Below are 23,138 nucleotides of genomic sequence, written 5' to 3' on the forward strand. Positions count from 1 at the left end.
TGTTTTGAGTCGTAGTTTTCTTGTAGAATTCAACTCTTGTAGTTCACAAATGAACCATTGCTTGGCAGGTGGTAAAATCTTTAAATAGAGTCACTTAGTCTGTAAAACCAACAAAGCTCCGAACCCCTTCTTCGAGAAGAACCTTCAAAAATTGTCCTTAACGAGCATGTTTTACAGCTCGTTGAAGCGATCTCTAAGTGAAGGATATCCAGGAGTGTTTGATGGTCGGGAGTTTGCCAAAGATTCATCTGGTAACTTTTCAAAATACTCCAATATTTCAATTAATTTACAAACAAATGCTAATCCGTCTATATGTTGACACCTTTGGCTTTTACTTTTACAGTAACTTTACGCACAATCAAAGTTGGATTCTTCAAAAAAAAATATTTATTCCTCTTTCTCATCATTTTACTTGCAGCACTTTGCTTACGAACTGCTATGACTTTCGCAAATACTTCGCAATATTTGCTTGCATTAATTTTTTTGCTTCCTCGTGCAAACAGAGAAAGAAATTGATTACCACTATTTTACGTCATTTTACCTTCTAAAGTCCACAGTATCTGAAAAAAATTCATTAGTTTTAGATTAGTATGTCGTATCTTGGGTTCGTACACTTGAGACAACTCTTCAAATAAATTTTATATGTTACTTGAGTGTATCAGAACTCAACTTCAGACGATATGGCGTGAATGTGAAGACGACTTTTTTAAATCCAGCCTCAGGAGATACTCAATAGGTCTGCCGTTTTGATATTTTTTTTATATAAAAAATGTGTTTCCTATCGCCAAACGATCTCTAGGACGAGCAAAACAAATGCTTTTGCCGCTCATCTAAAAACATGCGGGTACTGAACATGTTCGGAACGAACTTTTGGTAACTTGGGTTGTCAAGTTTTGTCATGGGATTATGCCAAATCCGACCAAAACTGCACTGTATCATGTTCACTCGAGAAACCTGGCGCTGGCTCAGGTTGGTTTCTTCAAACAGATAATTCTTTCGAAACTGAGTTAGCATCGACTTCAAACAATCGGTTTGATAGCGAAAAAGGATGGAAAATGAGTTAGGAGACTATTGTTTAAAATTTGGGTTCTAGTCGGCAGCTCGAGGTTCCACCAAATTATTGTCACATTATGAATTTTCGAAAGTACTAATAGGCGAAAGAACACTTGAAATTGACATATTGTAATCGGGTAAAACTTTTGATCTGTAACTTATCTGAAAGCTTCATTGAGCTAGGTTTCGTAGTTCACCAGAAGCAGCCGTACAATTTACGTGTACGTATTCTGGTTTCTACATTCTGCTTTTTCGTCATCGGTTGGTGGGAAGTACGAAATGATCTGAAGTACGAAGCTCATAGGAGCTTCCACGGAAAATACGACGGCTGTCACCATTTTCTTGGGACGTATGCCACAACCTGCACACTGATTTTCTCTTGATTGAGTTCAACTGATGTAATATTTTACAGTAACTTATCTATTTCTTTACACACTGAAATGATTAGCTTAAACATCACATTAAACAAGAGATCCTTTGTATCGGAAACACGTTTGGTTATTCAGCTGTCTCTGCTGGGCACGCTTCCATTTAGTTAACGACTGAGATATTAATTAACCTTGAAGCGTTGGTGTTAGTGAGTATGGCACGTTGATCAAGCTATAGTTGAAGAATTGGTCTTTGGCCTGCAACGTGCAGGTACCTGGAACTGTTTTACAATCTTATGACAACATATACAAAAGAGCTAGAATTCTATCCAAAGGATTCCCACAACGCTATTCGCCTTCCTATATACTGCCGCCACCTGCACTGCCGCTGTCACATTCAATCGGAACAACATAAACAAACAATTGATCATTTCCAGATAACTTTCCTGTTTTGTTGGGATTGCGAGGAAAACTCCCGATCCAAATTCAAGAGAAGTGACTTCACGTTCATCTATTACTTTGCACACTAAAATGGTCAGTTCAACCATCACACTAGACAAGAAATCATCGTCATCATCCTCATCAACAGCAGCTACAACAGCAACGGCACAGGCTTCCGCCGATCAGAGCAGTAATAGTATCATATCCATACCACTAAACGCCAACACAAGCACCAACGGCACCTCCAGCGGTGGCAACGATTGCACACCGGTATCGGCATTGAATCTAAGTGAACAAAAAATTTCGATTCTGTTTCCGAAATGCAAACCCAGGAGTGCTGAGCACTATCAAATGACATCTACCAATACCACCAGTGCTATCAACAATAACACTAATACTAATATGAGCACAATTACCAACAACAGCAAATCAGATATCACAGGTACATCGTCTTCACTGACCACGCCTACTTCGCTAACATCATCGTCTTACGCGTTCAACACCAAATCGTACGGAATGGAATCCAACTCGATCCGTGGTTCTTCGAGCAATAGCCTATCAACGGCGGGTATGGGATATGACCTACTAGCCGGAAAATCGGACCTAAGCTCGCGAATGAACAACAATCACTATGACGGCAGCAGTCGTATCCCAAGCAGGCATACCAGTTCAATGGACAAATACAATTTCTACTACAACAGTCAACCTCCGCCATTATCAACGTCTCCAACGGAGAACAATGCCAATACTGGCGGATGCAATAGTCAATTTCTTCCGTCGGACGAAGACGATGGCGAGGAAGATCCGCGAAAAGGCAGCTATCAACGCCACAGCTACTACGGCGGTCGTCAATCACACTACTACAATCTTCCAAAACAAGATCCCGGGACGCCAAGTAATACGTCTCGCTACCACTGGGATTTGTCACCAAGCAGTGCGCTGCCCTACTCGGCACCGATAGTATCGTCTGGTGCAAAACGTTCGTCAGTGAAACCGTCCTACACCCAGGTTCTACAATCTCCTCTGGAAGACGAAAGCGACGTCGAGGATCGACTGAAGTATTTTAACTATCAGAACGAAATGCACAACAGTAGGACGAACGCAATCAAAACTAGTCTCAGCGAGAAACCAAGTCACGCAAGTGGGATTTACTGCAATTACAAGACTAACGAAATGATCGTTTTCAACGATATCGATGACGAACGACGGCGCGTTCATCCGCAGCAAACGCAGCACGAAACATCAGCTGGAGCAGGACTTCGTGTGGCCGCTGCCGACGATTCGGACCCAGGCACAACCTTCCATCGGTATCCCATGACAGTGGACAGTAGTGCCGGAAATGGCAGTGGAAACAACAATAGCAGTAATCTGACAACCGTCAAGCTACTGGAAAGTGGTTCCCATAAGCAGCAGGCAGATGCTCCGGCTAGTTCAGGATCGAATATCATTGGTGAGTAAATTTCATATTGATATTAGTTAAGGGAAACGATACTTATGGTTTATATAAATGAATTGTTGTGTATACGTCCAATTTGACTATTCAGTATTTCTGCGAACGTGTCATTTTTACTAAAGTATCAATGATTTGTTTGAATTTCACTTAATTTTGTCTCAATGTCTTATTTCGTTGGCTTCTTTCATTGTTGTCTTCACTATACGTCGCCGGGTGTAAATTGAAAATTGGAAAACTGTGTACATTAAAAATTAGAACCGGATTTGTATAATTTAACAAACAATCGATTCAGAAACATTTATGGCAATGTTGTTTCAGTATTTCAATAGCATACTATTGAAAAATTGGTTTGAATCGAGATATGTTTTCGTGAGCCAATCACAGCATGCTATCATGATGTCATCCGTTTAAATTCTCTCGCTCGGCCGACGTTTTCGATCGTTGTTTAGTCCTCGAATTTCTTTTAGTAACAATTCTGCTTCGATCGGTATGGGGAGGATTTACGTCATGCAAGAAAAAGTATCGCTCCCTTCTGCATCGTATGAACCTTCGCACAAAAAGGGAATCTATAAGTATATGCTATCCTTCAATTTATGTTTCAGTTTTCTCAAGCAAAAACTGCATGAAAGTTACATTCATTCGCTCTCTGGATATTCGCTTTTGTATGTGTGCGGTGTGCTGATGTCGTATTCACTTGAGTATATTGAATATCAATCAACAGCATCTTCGGTAGCTAGCCGGCTAATTTGGAACTATCAGCAATAGATTCTTCGTACCTAATTTATAGCGCTTGTATCTCGGTGATTTGTTGATGGATTTGCCACATTTAGCTTTAGTCGAAAGCAGAGCTCATAAAAGTCATTTTCATTGACCTAAATAGACGAAAATGACAAGAAATTAATGTCACTCTCAGCTTCGCCCTTTCAGTCATTTGCTGTTTTCAGTGAAAATCCCCTAGTATGCAGTGTCGATATACAGCCGAAGCTTTAAGAATCGAAAATGACAGAAAAAGGTTTCACAATGACTTTTACCTGTTGCTCCACGAATTTTGAGTAGTATTGGTTTCCAAAGAGGTTCTGGAATGTAATTACTTCGATTTGTCATATTTTAGTCACTCTTTATAGCCAAGCGTCACATATTTTCAATACATCGGTGAAAGAATGAGAATTGAAATTCTGCTGATGCTCCCTGCACACGTTAGTTTGGTTTCGTCTTGTCGTAGAGAAGAGAGTGCCGTTGGCAATTATACTCTCTCATTTTTTGAATGAGAAACGAAAATACTTCGTCTCTCTTCGCTTGTTCTGGTGTCGGTCATTTACGAATGAGACAGTAAAATATTGAAAATGAGGTTGTTGAAATGGTTTCTTTCGTTGAGAATGCATGACAATATTAAGCTCTGGTCGAAAGCATTGCTTCAATATTGTACGCTTAAAAATGGGCTGATTTTTCGTGATCATACTGGAATCGATATTTACGAGCGAAACGGTGGCTTGTAATTGAATTCAGTTCAAAGTGTAGATACTTCTTTTTCATTACACGTGGTTAAACACATTGAACTATCTTTCAGGTTTAAAATTTGATGTTTTAAGTCACTTTTGAACCCCAATTGACGACATCCATTTTATCGAGGTTGTTGGAAGCTTTTGTCATATTATTAAAAATGGATCGTCATGTACTACTTACTTTTACGAGACAAACGCCGTTCATCAAAAAGTTTATATTGGTGTCAATTAGATTGTAGATATATGTTAAAGAATACCGGTGAAAATATTCTACTTTTATTCGACATTAAAAAAGTATATGATAAAAATAGAATAATTCTCAATTTCAATTTTCTATAGCTTGCTAAAGAAATAAACCAAAATACATAAGTTCTATGAAGTAATAGATCCGTAGAAAAGTATAAATCCGTAGATATGCATCAGCGTTGAACATTTTCATGTAGGCTTTTCGGAAACACCAATCTGTGAAGACTTATTATTATTCAACGTATCCCAATAGCATGTATCAAACACAGACAAACTGGATATCATTACTGGATCAGACAAACTGGATACTTCAGTTAATAATATATCATCATAAAGGACGTTCAGGAAATATTCAGGAATATTTCCTGAACGTCCTTTCTGATGATATATTATTAACTGAAGTTTAAAGCTTCCTAAAACTAGCTTTAGGATCTGTAACCATTGTTACCATTAAAATTGCAAAATATCTGGTTTTGGGTAAAATAATGATAGATAACGATAATGGATAGGAGTAAATTTTTAAATATATCGTTGCTATAAAAAAAATAAATATGTATATACAAATACAACCCTGTTGGGTCAGTTCTCCTGATTGGTAGGAGTAGGGCTTAGGGAACTGAGTTGTCGCGGTGCAAATACGAGGGCGGAAATCGTGCAAGAACTGGGACAGTCGAAAAGTGGAATGAATGGTTGGTGATAGGAGAGATCTCGAATTACAGCTCTCTTGGGTTCTGAGCGTGGAAGTGAAAAGGTGGCTACGAGTACAGTTCGATAGTAGCATATAAAGTTCTCGAGTAAAGTGTGTGATTGCGGACGGTCGAACCGGCTAGGAAAGCCCCGATCACTGGGTCCCTATCCGACACCAGTTAACTGTTAAGGATCGGCAAAGCGCCTGTTCTCGCCCTGTCTGGTTTTCTCCAGCACGGCTAACCGTAAAAGAGCCCGGCAGGCTGTCGTCGCGGGTCCGTCTGTCAAGCAACAAACTTCACTCCGCCCGCTAATCCTCAAGGACGACCGTGGGGTCGTACACCCACCCGTGTTGAAACTGACATATGCCCGTGTGCGGCAGAGGACTATCTAGCCACAAGGTTTCGTCATCGCCCGGAGCCATCAGAATTCGTCGATCATCTATCGAACCATCACGTTCCATGTGCGCAAGGAATATCGCTACCGGTACCGCCCTAACCTCACCTTTTAACCATACGATAGGAGCAGTCTAGAGTTAGGCGAATCACGTGGGTAATTATATTATTGTTAACTGCACATTATCATCTTTGCCTGAACCCAGATCCGAAAGCTCCTCCAAACAACTCATATACGACCCTGGGACCCGAGGACCTAAAAAGAGGCCATGTGTTCCCACCCCGGAACGTGCATACCAGACGTTGGGGCTTAGAACCCGTTCTCCTCCAGAACAGGTTAACTTCATCCTCGGGGGCTAAGAGCAGCCGCGTCCCAAGAAGGTAACAGATCCTAGACAGTATTTCACAAATTATTAGCCTATTTTTCAAATTTCAATCTGTTGATGAGAGAGTTTCAAAATTGCATTTTTAATGTCATTATGATCGGTCGTGTCTCGTACACAACCCTGTTATTTTTTTTCGGATTTACAGACTTTTGCAATCCTGTCTGAAGATATTCCGAATTTTTACCAAAACAAAACCAGTCTCCCAGTTGCAACGTCAACGTCAACGTTGCAAAGAAAACAGAGGAGCTGCCACTTGTTCAAACGACCATTTGAAAACTGCCGAGAATTAGATTTTTTATCTTGACGTCATAAATGAACAAGAATTCATTCTTGACAGTTCGGCGGTACTGTTAACGAACTTTAAAGCTTTAAGAAATCGAGGAACACATCTCAAACGATCATCTTTGCACATCGCAACTAATCACCAGAGAAGCCAGATCTGCAGATTTGTGTGTAAATCTGCAGATCTCGTACATAGTGCTGCAGACATTTTTCGTTGTGCAGACTTTTGAAAATCGAGGTTTTTGCACTTTCGTAAAAATTTACAGACTTTTGAAATTGTCGCGACCGTATTTTTTTTCGGATATACAGACATTTGCAACCCAGTTTGAAGATTTTTGAAATTTTTACCTGGCATCTCTGCTAACCACTTTTATTCAGGCTGTGAACCATTTCGCGGTTAATTTTAACTTTTGGTTGAAATATGACACTTGAGCGGTTATTTTGTGTCGAATACTTAAATTTAACTAAAACTGCGACCCGTTTTAAAATTTGACGGATGGAAAATTATTTGGGTTTATTTTCCACTGGAAATAATTTCAACTAAGGAATCAATATTAGGATTTTTATTGCACGTTTTTTTTCGGTGTCAGAAAATAACCATCGACCTGTCAAAAATAATCATGCTCTCCAGCAGGGTTATTTTTGACAACATCAAACTAAGCGTTCGAGTGTCAGATTTGAACCAAAAGTTAAAATTAACCGCGAAGTGGTTCACAGCCTTAATAAAATTTCAAAACAAACCGAATCCAATCGTCAACAAATGTTTTTAAACTCTTTTTAAGCGAGATGGACTGTGAATGGTTATTATTATAAATTTCATTTATTTTACCCCGGTTTTAACTTTTTGGTCATACACCGGGGTTTTTTCAATGCACGCACCTGGAAATCCACCTCCCTGGAGGTGGAGCCCTAAATTTTTAAGAAACATTTTCGACAAAATTTTGTACGGAAGAGTCTGTCTTCAATCGATATATAAGCCACCATTTTCAGTGTAAGTTCGAATTCAAAATTAACAAGAACTTTCTAAGATGGTGGCTGAACCGTCTTACTCCGTCCTATGTTGAAAGTTTCTTCTTCAACATTTCCTATATCCGAGGATTTATCATCTATTGTTATGTGATATTAAGGAAATTTACCATACATTTCTGTACTGGAATTCAAACTAAATCTTTTGAAACATAGGCAAGGGTTACCGTGCCCATAATCATCATATGATTTTAAATTACAGGGTCCGGCACTCGAAGTGTAACCAATTACAAAGGCCATAAATTCAGTTTGGAAAATTACTTTTACTTAATTCAAAGTACAAAATGTGTAAAAATAATACAAAATTCAGAATCAATTCACTTTTGCTCGATATGACCACCTTTTGCCTTGACTTGATGACTTGAGAGAGCGAAGGAGTTGCTTCGTTTGGCCGAAAGCGGTCAATTTCCAAATATTGTATTTTCTGACGAGAAAATTTTTCCAATTGAGCAATTCGTAAACTCTCAAAACGATAGGGTTTACTTGACCGACCGTTCATACGAGAATTTGAGTCATCGATTGGCCACCAGGAGGCAGCACCCGCAACAGATAATGGTTTGGGCCGCTGTAACCGCAGATGGGCGCTCTCCAATCGTTTTCATCGAGCCTGGCGTCAAGGTAAATGCGACATATTATCGGGAAAGTATTCTGGAGGTTGCTTTGAAGCCGTGGGCAGACAAACATCTCGGTGGTAGACCATGGACGTTTCAGCAGGACTCGGCACCGTCTCACAAAGCTCGAGTGAACCAAGAATGACTGAAAAACAACGTTCCGAACTTCATCACGTCCACACAATGGCTCTCGAATTCACTAGATGCGAATCCAACGGATTATTCTCTTTGGGCCATTTTGGAGAGCAAAGTCCGAACTAAAAGATACACCAGTCTCGAGGCGCTGAAAAAAGTTATTGTCCGCGAGTGGGCAAAAATACCTGCAAGTCACATTCGGCCAAACGAAGCAACTCCTTCGCTCTCTCAAGTCATCAAGTCAAGGCAAAAGGTGGTCATATCGAGCAAAAGTGAATTGATTCTGAATTTTGTATTATTTTTACACATTTTTTACTTTGAATTAAGTAAAAGTAATTTTCCAAACTGAATTTATGGCCTTTTTAACTTGTTACACTTCGAGTGCCGGACCCTGTAATCTTTATTTATTGTGAGATCTGTCTCTTCTGTCATCTCTTTTCAATATATTAGTTTATTGTAAAAATATACTAAATACTTGCGTCGCTATAACAAAGCTACGGCACATTTCTCACACTAAATTTTTCCTATGGCCAAAGGAAAGATATTGGACCCGTGATTCGCAACGGCATAAAAAGATCAATGCGACAGTCCCACGACAAAAGAGCCTAACTGCAACCCTTTGTTTACTTTTCCTTTCACGATTTGCCGCACTGATTTTATATTTGACGCATTACTTTTCGCAAAATTATCAAATTAAAACCACAAGGTTTCGATTTATATTAGAAACTTTCGAGAAATTGCAGTAATGACTCTGTAATAATCAAAAGAGAAAGTAAACAAAGAGAGGCTCTAATTTACAGTTCGAATGGTGAAAAATCATCCCGAAGCTACATTGGATAGCATGAAAAGCGGAGAGTTAGGCGTGAACATTTCATAAGGTTTGCTTACTTTCCCTTCTGTTAATAACTCCTTAATCTTCACGTTTACTTACTAAATATTCGTGTAGAATGAAAGAAAATATATTAATTTTGAATTTTGACCAGATTTGTGTGATAACCATGATAATGCAGATATAGTCGAAAGACAAGCTTATCAAGGAGAATCTGTCAATTGCTTTTAGGTCCTTTTGAAATGTTTACATCGAGTTATTCGATGATGACTGAATAAACATATCTCTTTCAGGATGGTCAAAAATAATAAATTTATCGAATCCATCCGACAAATCAGTTCTAAAAACTCAATTGAGAAACCAATTGAAAAATGCTCAATACACTTTAATGGTTAATAATTAACTCATAAACGTCGTCACATTTATTGTTAACATAGCAGTTTTTACCAGTTTAACTGACATATTATTAGCGGCCCTTACACGAGTCATTAAAAATGTCATTACTAAAAAATAATATCATTTTAATGAACGTGTAATGGTGCACTAATGACGAGATTTATAACAAATTTGAAATAAAGGGTGATTTTTTAAGAGCTTGAGAACTTTTTTAAACAATAAAACGCATAAAATTTGCAAAATCTCATCGGTTCTTTATTTTAAACGTTAGATTGGTACATGACATTTACTTTTTGAAGATAATTTCATTTAAATGTTGACCGCGGCTGCGTCTTAGGTGGTCCATTCGGAAAGTCCAATTTTGGGCAACTTTTTCGAGCATTTCGGCCGGAATAGCCCGAATTTCTTCGGAAATGTTGTCTTCCAAAGCTGGAATAGTTACTGGCTTATTTCTGTAGACTTTAGACTTGACGTAGCCCCACAAAAAATAGTCTAAAGGCGTCAAATCGCATGATCTTGGTAGCCAACTTACCGGTCCATTTCTTGAGATGAATTGTTCTCCGAAGTTTTCCCTCAAAATGGCCATAGAATCGCGAGCTGTGTGGCATGTAGCGCCATCTTGTTGAAACCACATGTCAACCAAGTTCAGTTCTTCCATTTTTGGCAACAAAAAGTTTGTTAGCATCGAACGATAGCGATCGCCATTCACTGTAACGTTGCGTCCAACAGCATCTTTGAAAAAATACGGTCCAATGATTCCACCAGCGTACAAACCACACCAAACAGTGCATTTTTCGGGATGCATGGGCAGTTCTTGAACGGCTTCTGGTTGCTCTTCACTCCAAATGCGGCAATTTTGCTTATTTACGTAGCCATTCAACCAGAAATGAGCCTCATCGCTGAACAAAATTTGTCGATAAAAAAGCGGATTTTCCGAATGGACCACCTAAGACGCAGCCGCGGTCAACATTTAAATGAAATTATCTTCAAAAAGTAAATGTCATGTACCAATCTAACGTTTAAAATAAAGAACCGATGAGATTTTGCAAATTTTATGCGTTTTATTGTTTAAAAAAGTTCTCAAGCTCTTAAAAAATCACCCTTTACATCATTACTTAGTCATCATTTAAAATGACATTTTTAATACTCGTGTAAGGGCCGCTATTTGATCAACCATTGCGAGAAACGATTGCAGTAAGCGTGCGCGTCAGACCTGACAAATTTTCACTCCCGTCGAAATTTTTCGGAAATCGACTTTTTCTCATTTATATAGAAAATGTAATGAACGTAGTCTTTGTGAATGTGAATCCTAAGTAAAAATGAGTTCTAGTTTAGTTTTCGTGTGGAGACGTGTGATTCGAATTACGGAACCAATGTTGTACTCATACAGGCTGTATTGCCATTATTACCGATTTTCTGTGTGTTAAATTATCAATTATGTTACATGAAAATAGTGATCATGGAAATAGTACTCCCGACTTGTCAGGAATAGTGTAGCCGGTGAGATTGTTCTAATTTTTATTTAATTTTGTAGCACTTTATGATGAAAACCAACTTTTCATTCTTGATTCCAACTTATACCATGGTCGTATCGCTAGCTTAGAGCGAATCATAGACCTCATACCTACCTAAATCTCCAACTCCGCCACACCTACAGAAGAGAATGATGAGTCGTCGTCTTTCCGGAAAGTAGGTGAAGCAATAACGATGGAGATGGGGACGGCTGGCAATGTATATCATGCTGTGTAGATACTTGAATAAAGTAGAAGATTTTGAGCCCACGAGAGAAGGACTGTCAATTACCTTAATACCTTAGTTGAGATATTTCATGGAACATATAAAAAATGAATGCTGTTCATAAGCAACCTTAATCTGAATAGTAAGAGAAAAGAGCTTGTTTTACCTTTTTTTATATATATAAAAAATAGGTATAGAATTCGCTCAAACTTTCGAAAATTTTTCCGAGGCCCGGAGGGCCGAATGACATATACCAATCGATTCAGCTCGACGAACTGAGCAAATGTCTGTGTGTGTGTGTGTTGTCAACTAAGAGGTCGAGATCTCAGAGATGCCTGGACCGATTTTGATCAAACTAGTCGCAAATGAAAGGTCTCCTCGTCACCCAAAACGCTATTGAATGGTTTTGGGATCGGATGTTTACTTTTTGAGTTATACGAAGTTTTATGTCAAAATTTTTAGTTTTTTGACAGTATCTGTCACAATTGACCTTGAAAACAGAATATGTTTTCAGACTTATGTCGTTTTCGTTTTTAAATTGCACTACACTGGTGTAGCGAAAGCTGCACTGAAACCGTTCGTTTTTACCAATTGCACCACACCAGTGCTACACTTTTTCTGCACCGATACCACTGGTGTAGCACTCATCAAAAGTTTGGTGTAGCTCTGTGCAATGGAATCGTTTATTGTAGTCAATGGTTACTGTTTATGTTTTCGTCATTTTTGTTCGTTTATTCATGCCTCAGTGTAGCACTGCACCGGTGTAGTGCAAATTAAAAACGAAAACGCCATTAGATTCTGCACGGCAATACCTATCCAACAAGCCATAGATTGCTATAATCCATCCATTTTTAACGGAGATATCGAAATTTTTGTGTAAACGACTTTTTCCCATATTCCAGCAGTAGGAGTTTTGAGCGCTGTATGACAAAGAAATGCTTGGGAGCAACGGAAAACACGTTTTTTTATACTGTTACATACAATTGTTTCTAAGTACCAAAAAGACTGTGTACAGCATCTTTTTTCATGGAATTTAGCCTCGGACCGATTTTAGCACGGTTCGTTTTTGGCAACATAATAGTTCGAATATGACATAAATAAACCAGATGATGGCAGATTTTTTTTTAATTAAATTGTTTTAAACTACTTACAGCAATAAATGCTGGAAGAACATAACACCCATATACCATTCGAATCAGTTCGTCGAGATCAGCAAATGCGTGTGTGACAAATAATTTCACTCAATTTTTTTCGGAGACGACTCAACCGTTTTCTACAAACTCGGATTCATACGAAAAGTCATATGCTCCCAAACAAAGTTCCTGAATTATGTTTGGTTCCGACCTCTGGTTCCGGAACTACAGGATGATATGTGAAATGAAATTAAAATTGTGTAACTTATTCTTCTCGTAGATGGCTGAACCGATCTAAGATTCAAATGAAATCTAAGAATCATCTGAAATTCAAATGAAAAGTTTCAAGATTCTATAAATATCTTGCTCTTCAGTCAGATCCAACTTCCGGTTTCGGGGATACATGGTGATCAATATAACAATGTCCATTTCACATACATTAATGAGGTTTATCGGGTTAGCAGATTTGGATAGTCGATAAAAAAAAAATAATTTTTTTTCAGTTTTAGTGGTATTCAGTTGTCGATTCAGAAGACATCTAAAAATTCAATTCGTGCTATGATTTCTCAAAGATGTCTTCTCTGATTTTCAAATATTTTGAAACAAATGTAAACTATGCAGTAACTCAGGTGAATTTATCTGACTTCGGCCATACCGATTTTAGAATACCGGTTCCAGAATAAAATCGTTTCTCAAAGCTCAATCGTTTTCTCAAAAAAAAAAACCCAATCAAATTTCAGAAACAAAAATTCAAATTAAAATAAACTTACATACAAAAATTAATTAATTTTATCCAATTGTGACTTCCGGTTCTCGAATTACATGATGATGAATTTTTAAAATTCAAACCGATATAGAAGATCACAATCCCGAAAACCTTCAAAGTTGGACTCAAAACTGTTGTAATTTATTCGTCATATGGTCATACGAATCGGTTTGGGTTATGCTGGTTCCTGAATACCGGCTCTGGAAGTACCTTAAATTACCGTAAACTCTAAAGTGGAACTTACATATCATGGCATGTTTAATCGATTATCACACTTCTAGATTCAAATTCGATCCGAATTGCAGTTTCGACATTACAGAGTAATGAGTGATTAAAATCTCAAATTGTCGCTTAAAACTACATTAAAATAATGTCATGAAAACACCGAAGAATATTCATGCAAAAAACACATGCGGATTGATAAAAAAAAGGTATCATCTCACTGCTAGGTGGATTAAACACGTTTTTTTTAAAAAAATCGCCTGCTAACCCTATGCCAGTCTAAATACTAACAAAATTCAACTTTGCTCGTTTAAGCCGGTGCAATCCCTCGAGTACTGTTAATTACGACGTCAACGACGACGACGACGACGACGACAACGTTGACGCGCTCGCTCGAACCTCTACTGAATAAACAGCCTGCCGGGCCAGGTGCAGCGAACAAAAAAACGAAATCCTGACTCTTCCGAGCCTTTCACGTAATGCTATCTTTCCCTGGGGGTAGATTATGCGACGACCGGACGGACTTAAAGCGTCTGCGGTTTTCATTGTTTTCCATTTTCAGACGTATTCACCCTAGCGAACGATTACACATGTAGGCCTATCGAGGGTAAACGAACTTTGCGGATTCCATGGTGGGCTTCTTTGTAGGCATTTTGCACCTAATAATAACAACAATAAAAAATAGCGATAGGCTTCCTTTCTCTATGGTACATTAACTCGATCAAGTCAAACATAACAGATCGGACTAAACAAAATTGACACAAGGGAACAAACAATATCAAGAGAAGAATGACTTGTAAACAACATTTTGGTTCCTAATTAGAATCTTCACTCCCTTGTCCAAAGACTTTCAAACGTTGGTGGGTGCTCTGCCGTTATCGATCGAGTTCGAAACTAACCCAACTGCTGTCATATCAAGCATTTCGATAGTCCAACGACAAAAGGGCCTAACTGCAAATGAGAGCCTCTCTTTGTTTACTTTCTCTTGCAAATTTTCTGAAGTTTCTAATATAAATCGAAAGCTTGTAGTTTTACCTTGAAAGTTTTGCAAAGAGTAAAGCGTCAAATATAAAGTCTGTTCGGTAAATCGTGGAAGAAAAAGTAAACAAAGAGAACAAAGGCCCTTTTGTCGTGGGACGGTCGATTTTACAGCAGTTGAAGTCGAAACCGACACACTTCTATGAGTATTGTTCACTGACGTCTACGATTTTCAATGCAGTAAAGTTAAGCTGCATTCACACAAAACATCAAGCCACTCCTAACTTTACTAATAGAGATTGCGCATCCGACATTCATTCAAGAAATCAAAAATAGCTATAAGAATGCAAACATGAATTTTGTCGTATTTTTCAACCCCCACTTGGAAATTGGAAGGATACTTTTAGTTTCAGTGTAATCTTAGCACTAGCCATGTAAATGCCTTGTACTCTTTCGAATTGTGATAGTGGTTTCCAATTCACAAAAAAAACTTACGAATTTCACTTCACTTTTTTAGTGTGAAGAAAAACAAATGCTGTTAACGTTCAATCCTTCGAACAGAATGTGTATAAACTGAACACTTATTTATCAAATGTCTAATCAAAAGTGATTGAGTGATTTGTCTTGTCAGAAACGCAATAAAATTCGAAAATGGAATAAAGCCTAATGTCACTCACAGAAATCGTTACAACGAAAAAGGGTAATATTGAGGAATGACGTCGCTTCAATAACCTCTACTTCAACTTGGAAGTATTTGTTTTACCTTTCATTTTATATATTATCCCCGAACACAAAATTTCAATTCACAACCTTCATAGTTTCTCTTCAGCCAGTAGTAAGGTGAAGGACACCTACAATTTTAAGGGTAGGCTTGTACCTAACCGAAGATAAACATTCATCCATGGTTTGAAACGTAGCCCTGGAGCTATTTGATAATGTTGCAGAGTTTCCTTTCCCTCTTTCATAAGGGGGATTTGTCGTCGGAGATTTCCTACTTTTCAAGATTTTCCATTCGTTTAGGTACCGATCTGCAGATTCTATGAGCGAATGGTTTGAACATTTGAGCCCACCAGTGAAATTAGATAAATTTGAAAAAATCGTATCTATTTAGTATGAGGGAACTACAGGCAGGCTACAAAAATCAAGATGCCAGGTTCACATTCTAAAGCGGCTCATACACGTTCAGTTTTCCGGACAGTTTTTCATGTGAGACGTCATGACTGAACGACTAACTGAAGTGACCGAAGAGTTCATCCGGCCAAACGTCTGGTTTTTCGAGCTCAGTTTCATCCGATTAACTGATCAGTTCAGTCCGTCAGTTTTCTTTTGATCAGAATAATGTGCCTTCATTAAAAAAAACTGATGAAACTGACATGAAGACAAAAATCAAAACAGACCTGACGCCAAACAAGCTCAGTTAAGATGATCGTTCAGTTTTTTATTCCGTCCAAGGTTCATTTGAACTTTCCGGAAAACTGAAGGTGTATGGGCCGCTTAACACTCGCCCTTAACTCACGATGGACAAAAAATGGGTGATCACATTTTTCATGTAAGATGAGCGGTTGTCTTCTAATTGTTAATAGATATGTAAACAAGCCACTGATAGCTGTCAAAACATGAACTTGAGATTCATCGACAGTTATTTCGTGTCGTCATCGTGCAAACCCTAATATGCTGAGCGATTTTGATGGGCACAGAGTATGAATCTGGAATTGGATTTCTGTTCGACACTGTGCATCAGTTGAAGTCGAAGAATTTTCATATTATTTTGAAATGTGAATACAAATTGATACCCGTTGAAATTTCGTTGCATTGTCGGCTTCAAGCCCTTTGTATGTCGATGACAATCATGCCACCAGATATTGAGTGACCACCAGTTCATTTTACATCGTGCCTTGAACTCGTATGTCGGTTTTTTCTTGAGAAACATGAAACAACCCCAGTGTTCAAAACTGACTTTAATTTCAGTTCAATGACGTTCGAAACTTCAATTTTATTTTTTCAAACTTGAATAAAATTAAAAACTTTCTTTGGTATAAACTACCATCACATTCCCAATTTGTAAATAATTATGTCAAGTTAATATAGATTTAAATGTGGCAACCGTGCAAGCTATACCAAATTGAATAAAGCACGCTGTGTGCTAGGCGGGTGCGTTTTCTTCTTCACGTACCGATTTTGCATCACTTTGTATGACAGTTTGAAAGTTTTGCTACTCATCGCCCTATAATTTCGGAACTGGAAGTCGTATCTGGATGAAATGGCACAGCATCCGTCAAGACAATAAGAGCTTTATTTTGAATCATGATTCGTGAAAATCGGTTCAACCGTTGCTGAGAAATCGAAGTGAGTTCCGTTTTTGGAGCTTTTCTTCACTATTGACGTATCCAGATATGAACTTCGCCGCTGAACACAATTTCTCGATAAAAAGTGGATTGCTTAATCTCTTAACCGAGCATGAATTTTGATAGTAAAATTTGCAAGCATTGTTCGTCCGTAAGTCGATTCATAATTAAATTATAGACCAAACTGAACAAGTCCTGGCATTACATTCCTTTTGACTAACAACAAAATCACCTTTTATACAATGAGAACATTTCTTTGGAAGCTGCAAAGGCATCAATGACCAGGTTCAATTGTATAGTTACTAATGCCGTTTTTCATTGAAAAACACTGGTGGCGTGGATTCGAGCAGAAATGCAATATTCTGACGGTGTTTCATTGCCATTTCTGCTCGAAAGTGCAAAATCAGAGCAATCCACGCCACCAGTGTTTTTCAATGAAAAAACGCCATAATACTTTCGCTTCTAAAAATATTACCGCATAAGCGACGTAAGTGTTACTTTTGTAAATTACCCGAACCAATCTGGAAATTATTGAATCTACCTAAATTTGTGACAATGTGCTTTTCGTAAAAAAATGGTATCGATTTATTGGTCCTAGAAAGAACCGATTCGTTAAACTTCTCTGATGATAAACTTCTGAACTTCTGTAAATGTTAAAATCTACATCGAATCATAGACAATCAGTTGAATTACTCTGACTCTCATTTTATAAATTGTACCCATTGTTGCGACTATGCTTTTTCGTTGCTATTATTAGCAACTAGTGGCATAAATACACTGTCGTAACGTTCCGTTCCATTTCCCACACTGAAACAAATGATTTGCTACTTTCCCCAACAAATGTTCCGGATCTGATTTAGTCTCGTTCAACTTATTCAAATCTGGACCACACTAGCGTCGAAAAACAACTTCATTAGCAGATCATAATTCGTTTACCCTCTACAGGGACCCTAACAGGCATCGTCGTCGACTGGTTGACCTATAAACAAAAGGATAGATTGAGGGCAGGCTTCCACTCCACTGGTTAGATGTTTTACAACTCTTACACCCGTCCACGTCCCAAGGCGAGCAAATTAACTTTTACGCCTAGTTTGTATGGAAAACGCCTGTACCTTCCCATTCATCCGAGTGGTGATATTTATGTTTAGTATATGCCCTAAATCGTAGATGGGCAGTATAACGCATCAACGACACTCTTCTGTCATAACAAACGCCGTCAGCTATAGTTAGTTGCTCCGAGACCGTTTGCCATAAACAGCCGTAACATTCAAGACGGACGCATTTTTGTTGAAAATAAAGCCATCATAACAGAACGATTATCATATATTTACCATGAAATAGTTTGTAATCACGCCATACTGGAGCACAATTTATTCAAACGTTGCATTTTTTTTGGCAGAATTTCAATCGATCGCAAGTTTTCCGTACGAAGTATTAACATATAAATATGGTAAGGAGGGGGACACTGTTTGGGTTTGTTCACAGCAAACAATTTACCTCTAACCTTTTTTATCCTTAGCACGAAGTCAGCACTGTCTCTCTGTCAGAAGAAAAAAAATACTGGGAACGTTGTGCGGAAATATCTTGTCACATTTTGTTTCGTAATATCTGGTTATTGTAAGAACACAAAGAAAAGTCCGACAGCTGTGTTTCGAAATCGTTCTATGTTGATTCGATAAAGGTTTTGAGCAGTTTGTAATTTTATATAAAAATTGGACAATTATCCGGGAAAGACGACAATCCGTGATTTTATGCTATAATAATTTTGTTATGACCTATCTTGAATGGATTTGTCAAAATACTATTCATAATTTCAAGAGGTTTTAAAAATCAAAAATTTTAAAAATACTACTGTTGCTTTCGCTTGATGCCAAACCTAATCCAGTTTCCACCCTAGCTGCTGTCAAACCGTTTGTTTGAAGCTAGTTTCGAACCTAGGTTCAACGTTGTTGAACTGAAAATCGAGTCAGTTTCGAACCTGGTTTTTATATGAGGTTTGCTCAAATCCCGGTTGCTAAGTGAGAAACCAACATAGTTTCGTGAATTGTTTGTGTTTGATGAAACTACCCTAGGTCAGTTTCAGTTTGCTCAAGCGAGAACGACATACGTGAGTTTTTGAAAAAATCAAAACAAAACATAGATATTGTTGCCAAATTAGGTTGAACAAAAATTGAAATGTAAATGGTTGCCAGATTATTCGATTTAATTTTTTTATTCGATTGATTTTATTGGATTGTAACAGAATTTCTGCAAGCTTACTAGAATCGACAAGAATAGAGAAAAACTCGACGGGAAGAGAAAATGTCAAGCAGTAGTATTGTGCAAATAGCTGAAATTCGTTCCACTCGAAATTATCAGTATAAATAAATAATATAAAATATTATCAGTATTGCTTATCTCTAAACTCACCACTTAGGCAGAGCATGCAATCCCCGCAGAGTTGGCTGGATTCGTCAATAGGCGAAATCCGTACGTATCAAAATACAATAAATTGAGCTAAAGTCGTGTAGTTCGCCAGATTTCCAGTTACAGTTTGCTTAAAAGGTAATAATTTCAATGTTTTTAATAAGAAAAATTTGGTGCGCAAGTTTAAAATGTCGTTTTTTTATCAAAAATAATCAAGCATTGAAGAACGACAATGAAATTTCGTGTATTCAAAGTATTGGCGCTCTTTGGCAATTAAAGGATACCATCTCAAAGATATCTTTATCTTTCTTTCACATCCATTCATCGTACAATTTTCGTTCATCCTCGAAAGTCTGAAAGTGCTGCTCAGTCAGTGCGCGTCCCATAAATGAAAAGAGATGATAATTAGAATGTGCCAGATCTGGTGAATTTAGTGTGTGCGCTAGAAGATCTCAATCAAACGAAGAAATTGTATCTCAGACGACTTTAGCCAAATGTGAAGGAGCATTGTAATGCAACAGAATGATTATTGCGTCGTTCAAATTTAATATGTTTTTCTCAGGACGACGGTAACTGTTTCTTCGGGTTCCACAAGCTCGCCAGTATTCTACTCCCTTCTGATCCCATCACACATAGCATTGTCCTTTTCGCAAAAAGATTCTGTCTTTTTTCTCATAAATACGTTTATTTTATAGGCACACATAAGTTTTTCTTCGCCGTGACATCCACAATACATAGTACTTTAAACCTAATACATTTCGAATATCGTATTAGTATGTTGGTATTCATTAGTTAATCTAAGCACTGTTTTTATCAAGCGATTTGCTATTGTAAATTACATTAAATAAAATACATTTATTTTGTACATGATCTTATAACTATTTCAGGTTTGTTTGTATCAGTTCATCACTTTTAATAAATGTCATATAGTTGGCTATTGGTTGAACTCATGGAAGAGAAAACAGTCTAACATAAAATAGAACTTAAATTGGAACTCCAATAGACTTAATCAAATGATAAAGAAGTTTCATGTATGTAAGGTCACGACAAGCAAGAATGTCGCGAACTAGGACATTGGATAGTCTACCTTGAGTACACAAGGAATTTATTAGTTGAGATCTGACATCACGATACTCCACGCATGTCCAAACGACATGATCAATATCGCGATAACCTTTGCCACAAGCACAATGATTAGTTTCGGAAAGTCCAATTCGAAGGAGATGTGCATCTAATGTGTAGTGATTGGACATGAGTCTGGACATCACACGAATGAAGTCCCTACTCACATCCAGTCCCCTGAACCATGGCTTAGTCGATATTTTAGGAATAATTGAGTGCATCCATCGACCCAGATCATCTTTATCCCAAGAAGCTTGTCAGCTGGCAAGTGTTCTTTGGCCAGACGCGCTATAGAATTCGTTGAAAGCAATCGGTCTCTCATAAATTTCACCTTCAATAGCACCACGTTTGGCTAAAATATCGGCTCTTTCATTGCCTGGAATGGAGCAATGTGCCGGGACCCAAACTATTGTGATTTGATAATTATTGTTCAATATGTCGTTCAGGCCCTGTTTTATTTTTTGCCCAATAAAAACGGTTCATTTTTGCCAGCAGCATTTGAACGAATTTCAATTGCACTCAGACTTCAATTGCACTCAGACTATCTGTGAAAGATTCGGTCTGGCACTACATGTTGATGGTTGTTTTATTGTTACTCATGATTTTTTGCGCTTTGGGTTCAAACATTATATTCATTTTTCGTTGTCGGTTGCAATTCAGACTGAGCTAATCGTTTCAATATGTCTTACGTTCAATTTGTGTTGAACCGATTTACCAAACTCTCAGGTAATCGGGAAGGGTTTGCCGCGTAACATTCAATTCCTTCACCATCATTTGTCGCCAATAATTTTCGCGTTCTTCCTCAATAGCACTGACATCGCCTTTTACAAATCGCCTTAGAAACCAGCGATCACAAGTTTTATTGATTTGAGCAAGATCTTAACTAAGAATTATATGCTATTCCAATGCTTTATTTCTTTTATTGAACGAAAAAATCATCACATTTCGCAAATGCCCAAAATTCGACATACTTAATTCGAAATAGAAGTATCTTTTTAATAGTTCGTAATCAAGTAAACAATTATGACAAACTACATTTAAAACTGGCACCAAGACTAATACATCAAAAGTCCATCCAAATCCGCACCAGTATAGTCTAATACGCGTCCGAAGTGCATTTAAGTTCGCGTTTTGATGCAGAGTCAGCTTGCGCGATTCCTTGTGACAATCTTTCATCTACTGAATCTCGCCCAATATAGCGCTCAGTATAAATCATTGCGACATTTCCTTCCTCGCGCACTTTCACTTGGTAACCGTATCGGAAGGCCTGCCGCTGTGGAATTTCGGCCAACCCGAAACTCTTGAAACGAAATATTCCATGGTGCAATCTGAAGGAGCAATTGCTCAGAAAAACAATTTTTCAAAACGAAAATTGTTCTCTTCATGCCCAACTCCTAAACAAAATCAAAATCCAAAACAAAATAAAAGACATATCAACTAAATTGCTTCCTTTGTTTTTTTTTTTTGTTGTTTTGACGTAGGACTATGTCTTCGTTTTCTATATAGGGAAGCAAATTTTCAAATAGAGAAATATACCCACACAAACAGTTGTTTTGAGCAATTAGACTTATTTTCAACAGCCTTTAATTGAGTATTTTTTCCCTGTTTTCAAGCCATTTTTATGGATTCCCCTTACAGAGACGACAATTTCGTATTCATAAGTTCGCTTTGTATTTCGCATAGCGCAAACACATGCAATTTTCACCCTATGCGGTTCGTTAATGACGTGGAGAAGGTTGCTATGCGCATCAGAAAGTAAACCTTCTGCGGATTTATTTCATGCGCCGTTCGCTTCGCACGAAGAACAATGATTTTCATAACAATTCCGCTCTTCAATACAGCAGTTTTTTCGTAATTTTTGCAAGCAGTTTTTTAAGCCATTTTCCAACTATTTTTGTTTGGCAGATTTAGAAAGCAGTTTTTTAACAGTTCATTCGAGTGTTGTAAACAGAGTTACCATGTTATTTTTTGAAAAATCTGTCTCTGACTCAAAAACTTATCTGGATTTGTTTGTGTCTAACTATGTACAGGAAAATTTTGAGCAGACTCATCGTCTAGAGCCCAAAGGGTAAAGATCTGGTGAGCTCTGACAAAATCTGACTTGCACTCTGTGCTAATTAACAGGTTGATATTCTGAAGATTTATTCTATGTGCCGTTCGACAAGAATAGAGAAAAACTCGACGGGAAGAGAAAATGTCAAGCAGTAGTATTGTGCAAATAGCTGAAATTCGTTCCACTCGAAATTATCAGTATAAATAAATAATATAAAATATTATCAGTATTGCTTATCTCTAAACTCACCACTTAGGCAGAGCATGCAATCCCCGCAGAGTTGGCTGGATTCGTCAATAGGCGAAATCCGTACGTATCAAAATACAATAAATTGAGCTAAAGTCGTGTAGTTCGCCAGATTTCCAGTTACAGTTTGCTTAAAAGGTAATAATTTCAATGTTTTTAATAAGAAAAATTTGGTGCGCAAGTTTAAAATGTCGTTTTTTTATCAAAAATAATCAAGCATTGAAGAACGACAATGAAATTTCGTGTATTCAAAGTATTGGCGCTCTTTGGCAATTAAAGGATACCATCTCAAAGATATCTTTATCTTTCTTTCACATCCA

General features: G+C 37.8%; 1 protein-coding gene across 8 annotated transcripts in view; it reads left to right on the forward strand.

Moving 5' to 3' along the window:
• The window catches only part of LOC131425693 (uncharacterized), an 88,579-nt gene that overhangs the window by 16,655 nt on the left and 48,786 nt on the right, over positions 1-23,138 (forward strand). For all 8 annotated transcript variants that reach the window (XR_009229015.1, XR_009229021.1, XR_009229018.1 and 5 more), the window contains one exon: positions 1,859-3,312. Coding sequence is in view for 1 of the 8 variants with exons in the window: in XM_058587765.1 (XP_058443748.1) it covers positions 1,953-3,312 (1,360 nt within the window). In the remaining 7 variants the exon portion in view is untranslated. The remainder of the gene's footprint in view (positions 1-1,858; positions 3,313-23,138) is intronic.

This window comes from Malaya genurostris, chromosome 1, assembly GCF_030247185.1.
Source record: "Malaya genurostris strain Urasoe2022 chromosome 1, Malgen_1.1, whole genome shotgun sequence".
Taxonomy (NCBI): domain Eukaryota; kingdom Metazoa; phylum Arthropoda; class Insecta; order Diptera; family Culicidae; genus Malaya; species Malaya genurostris.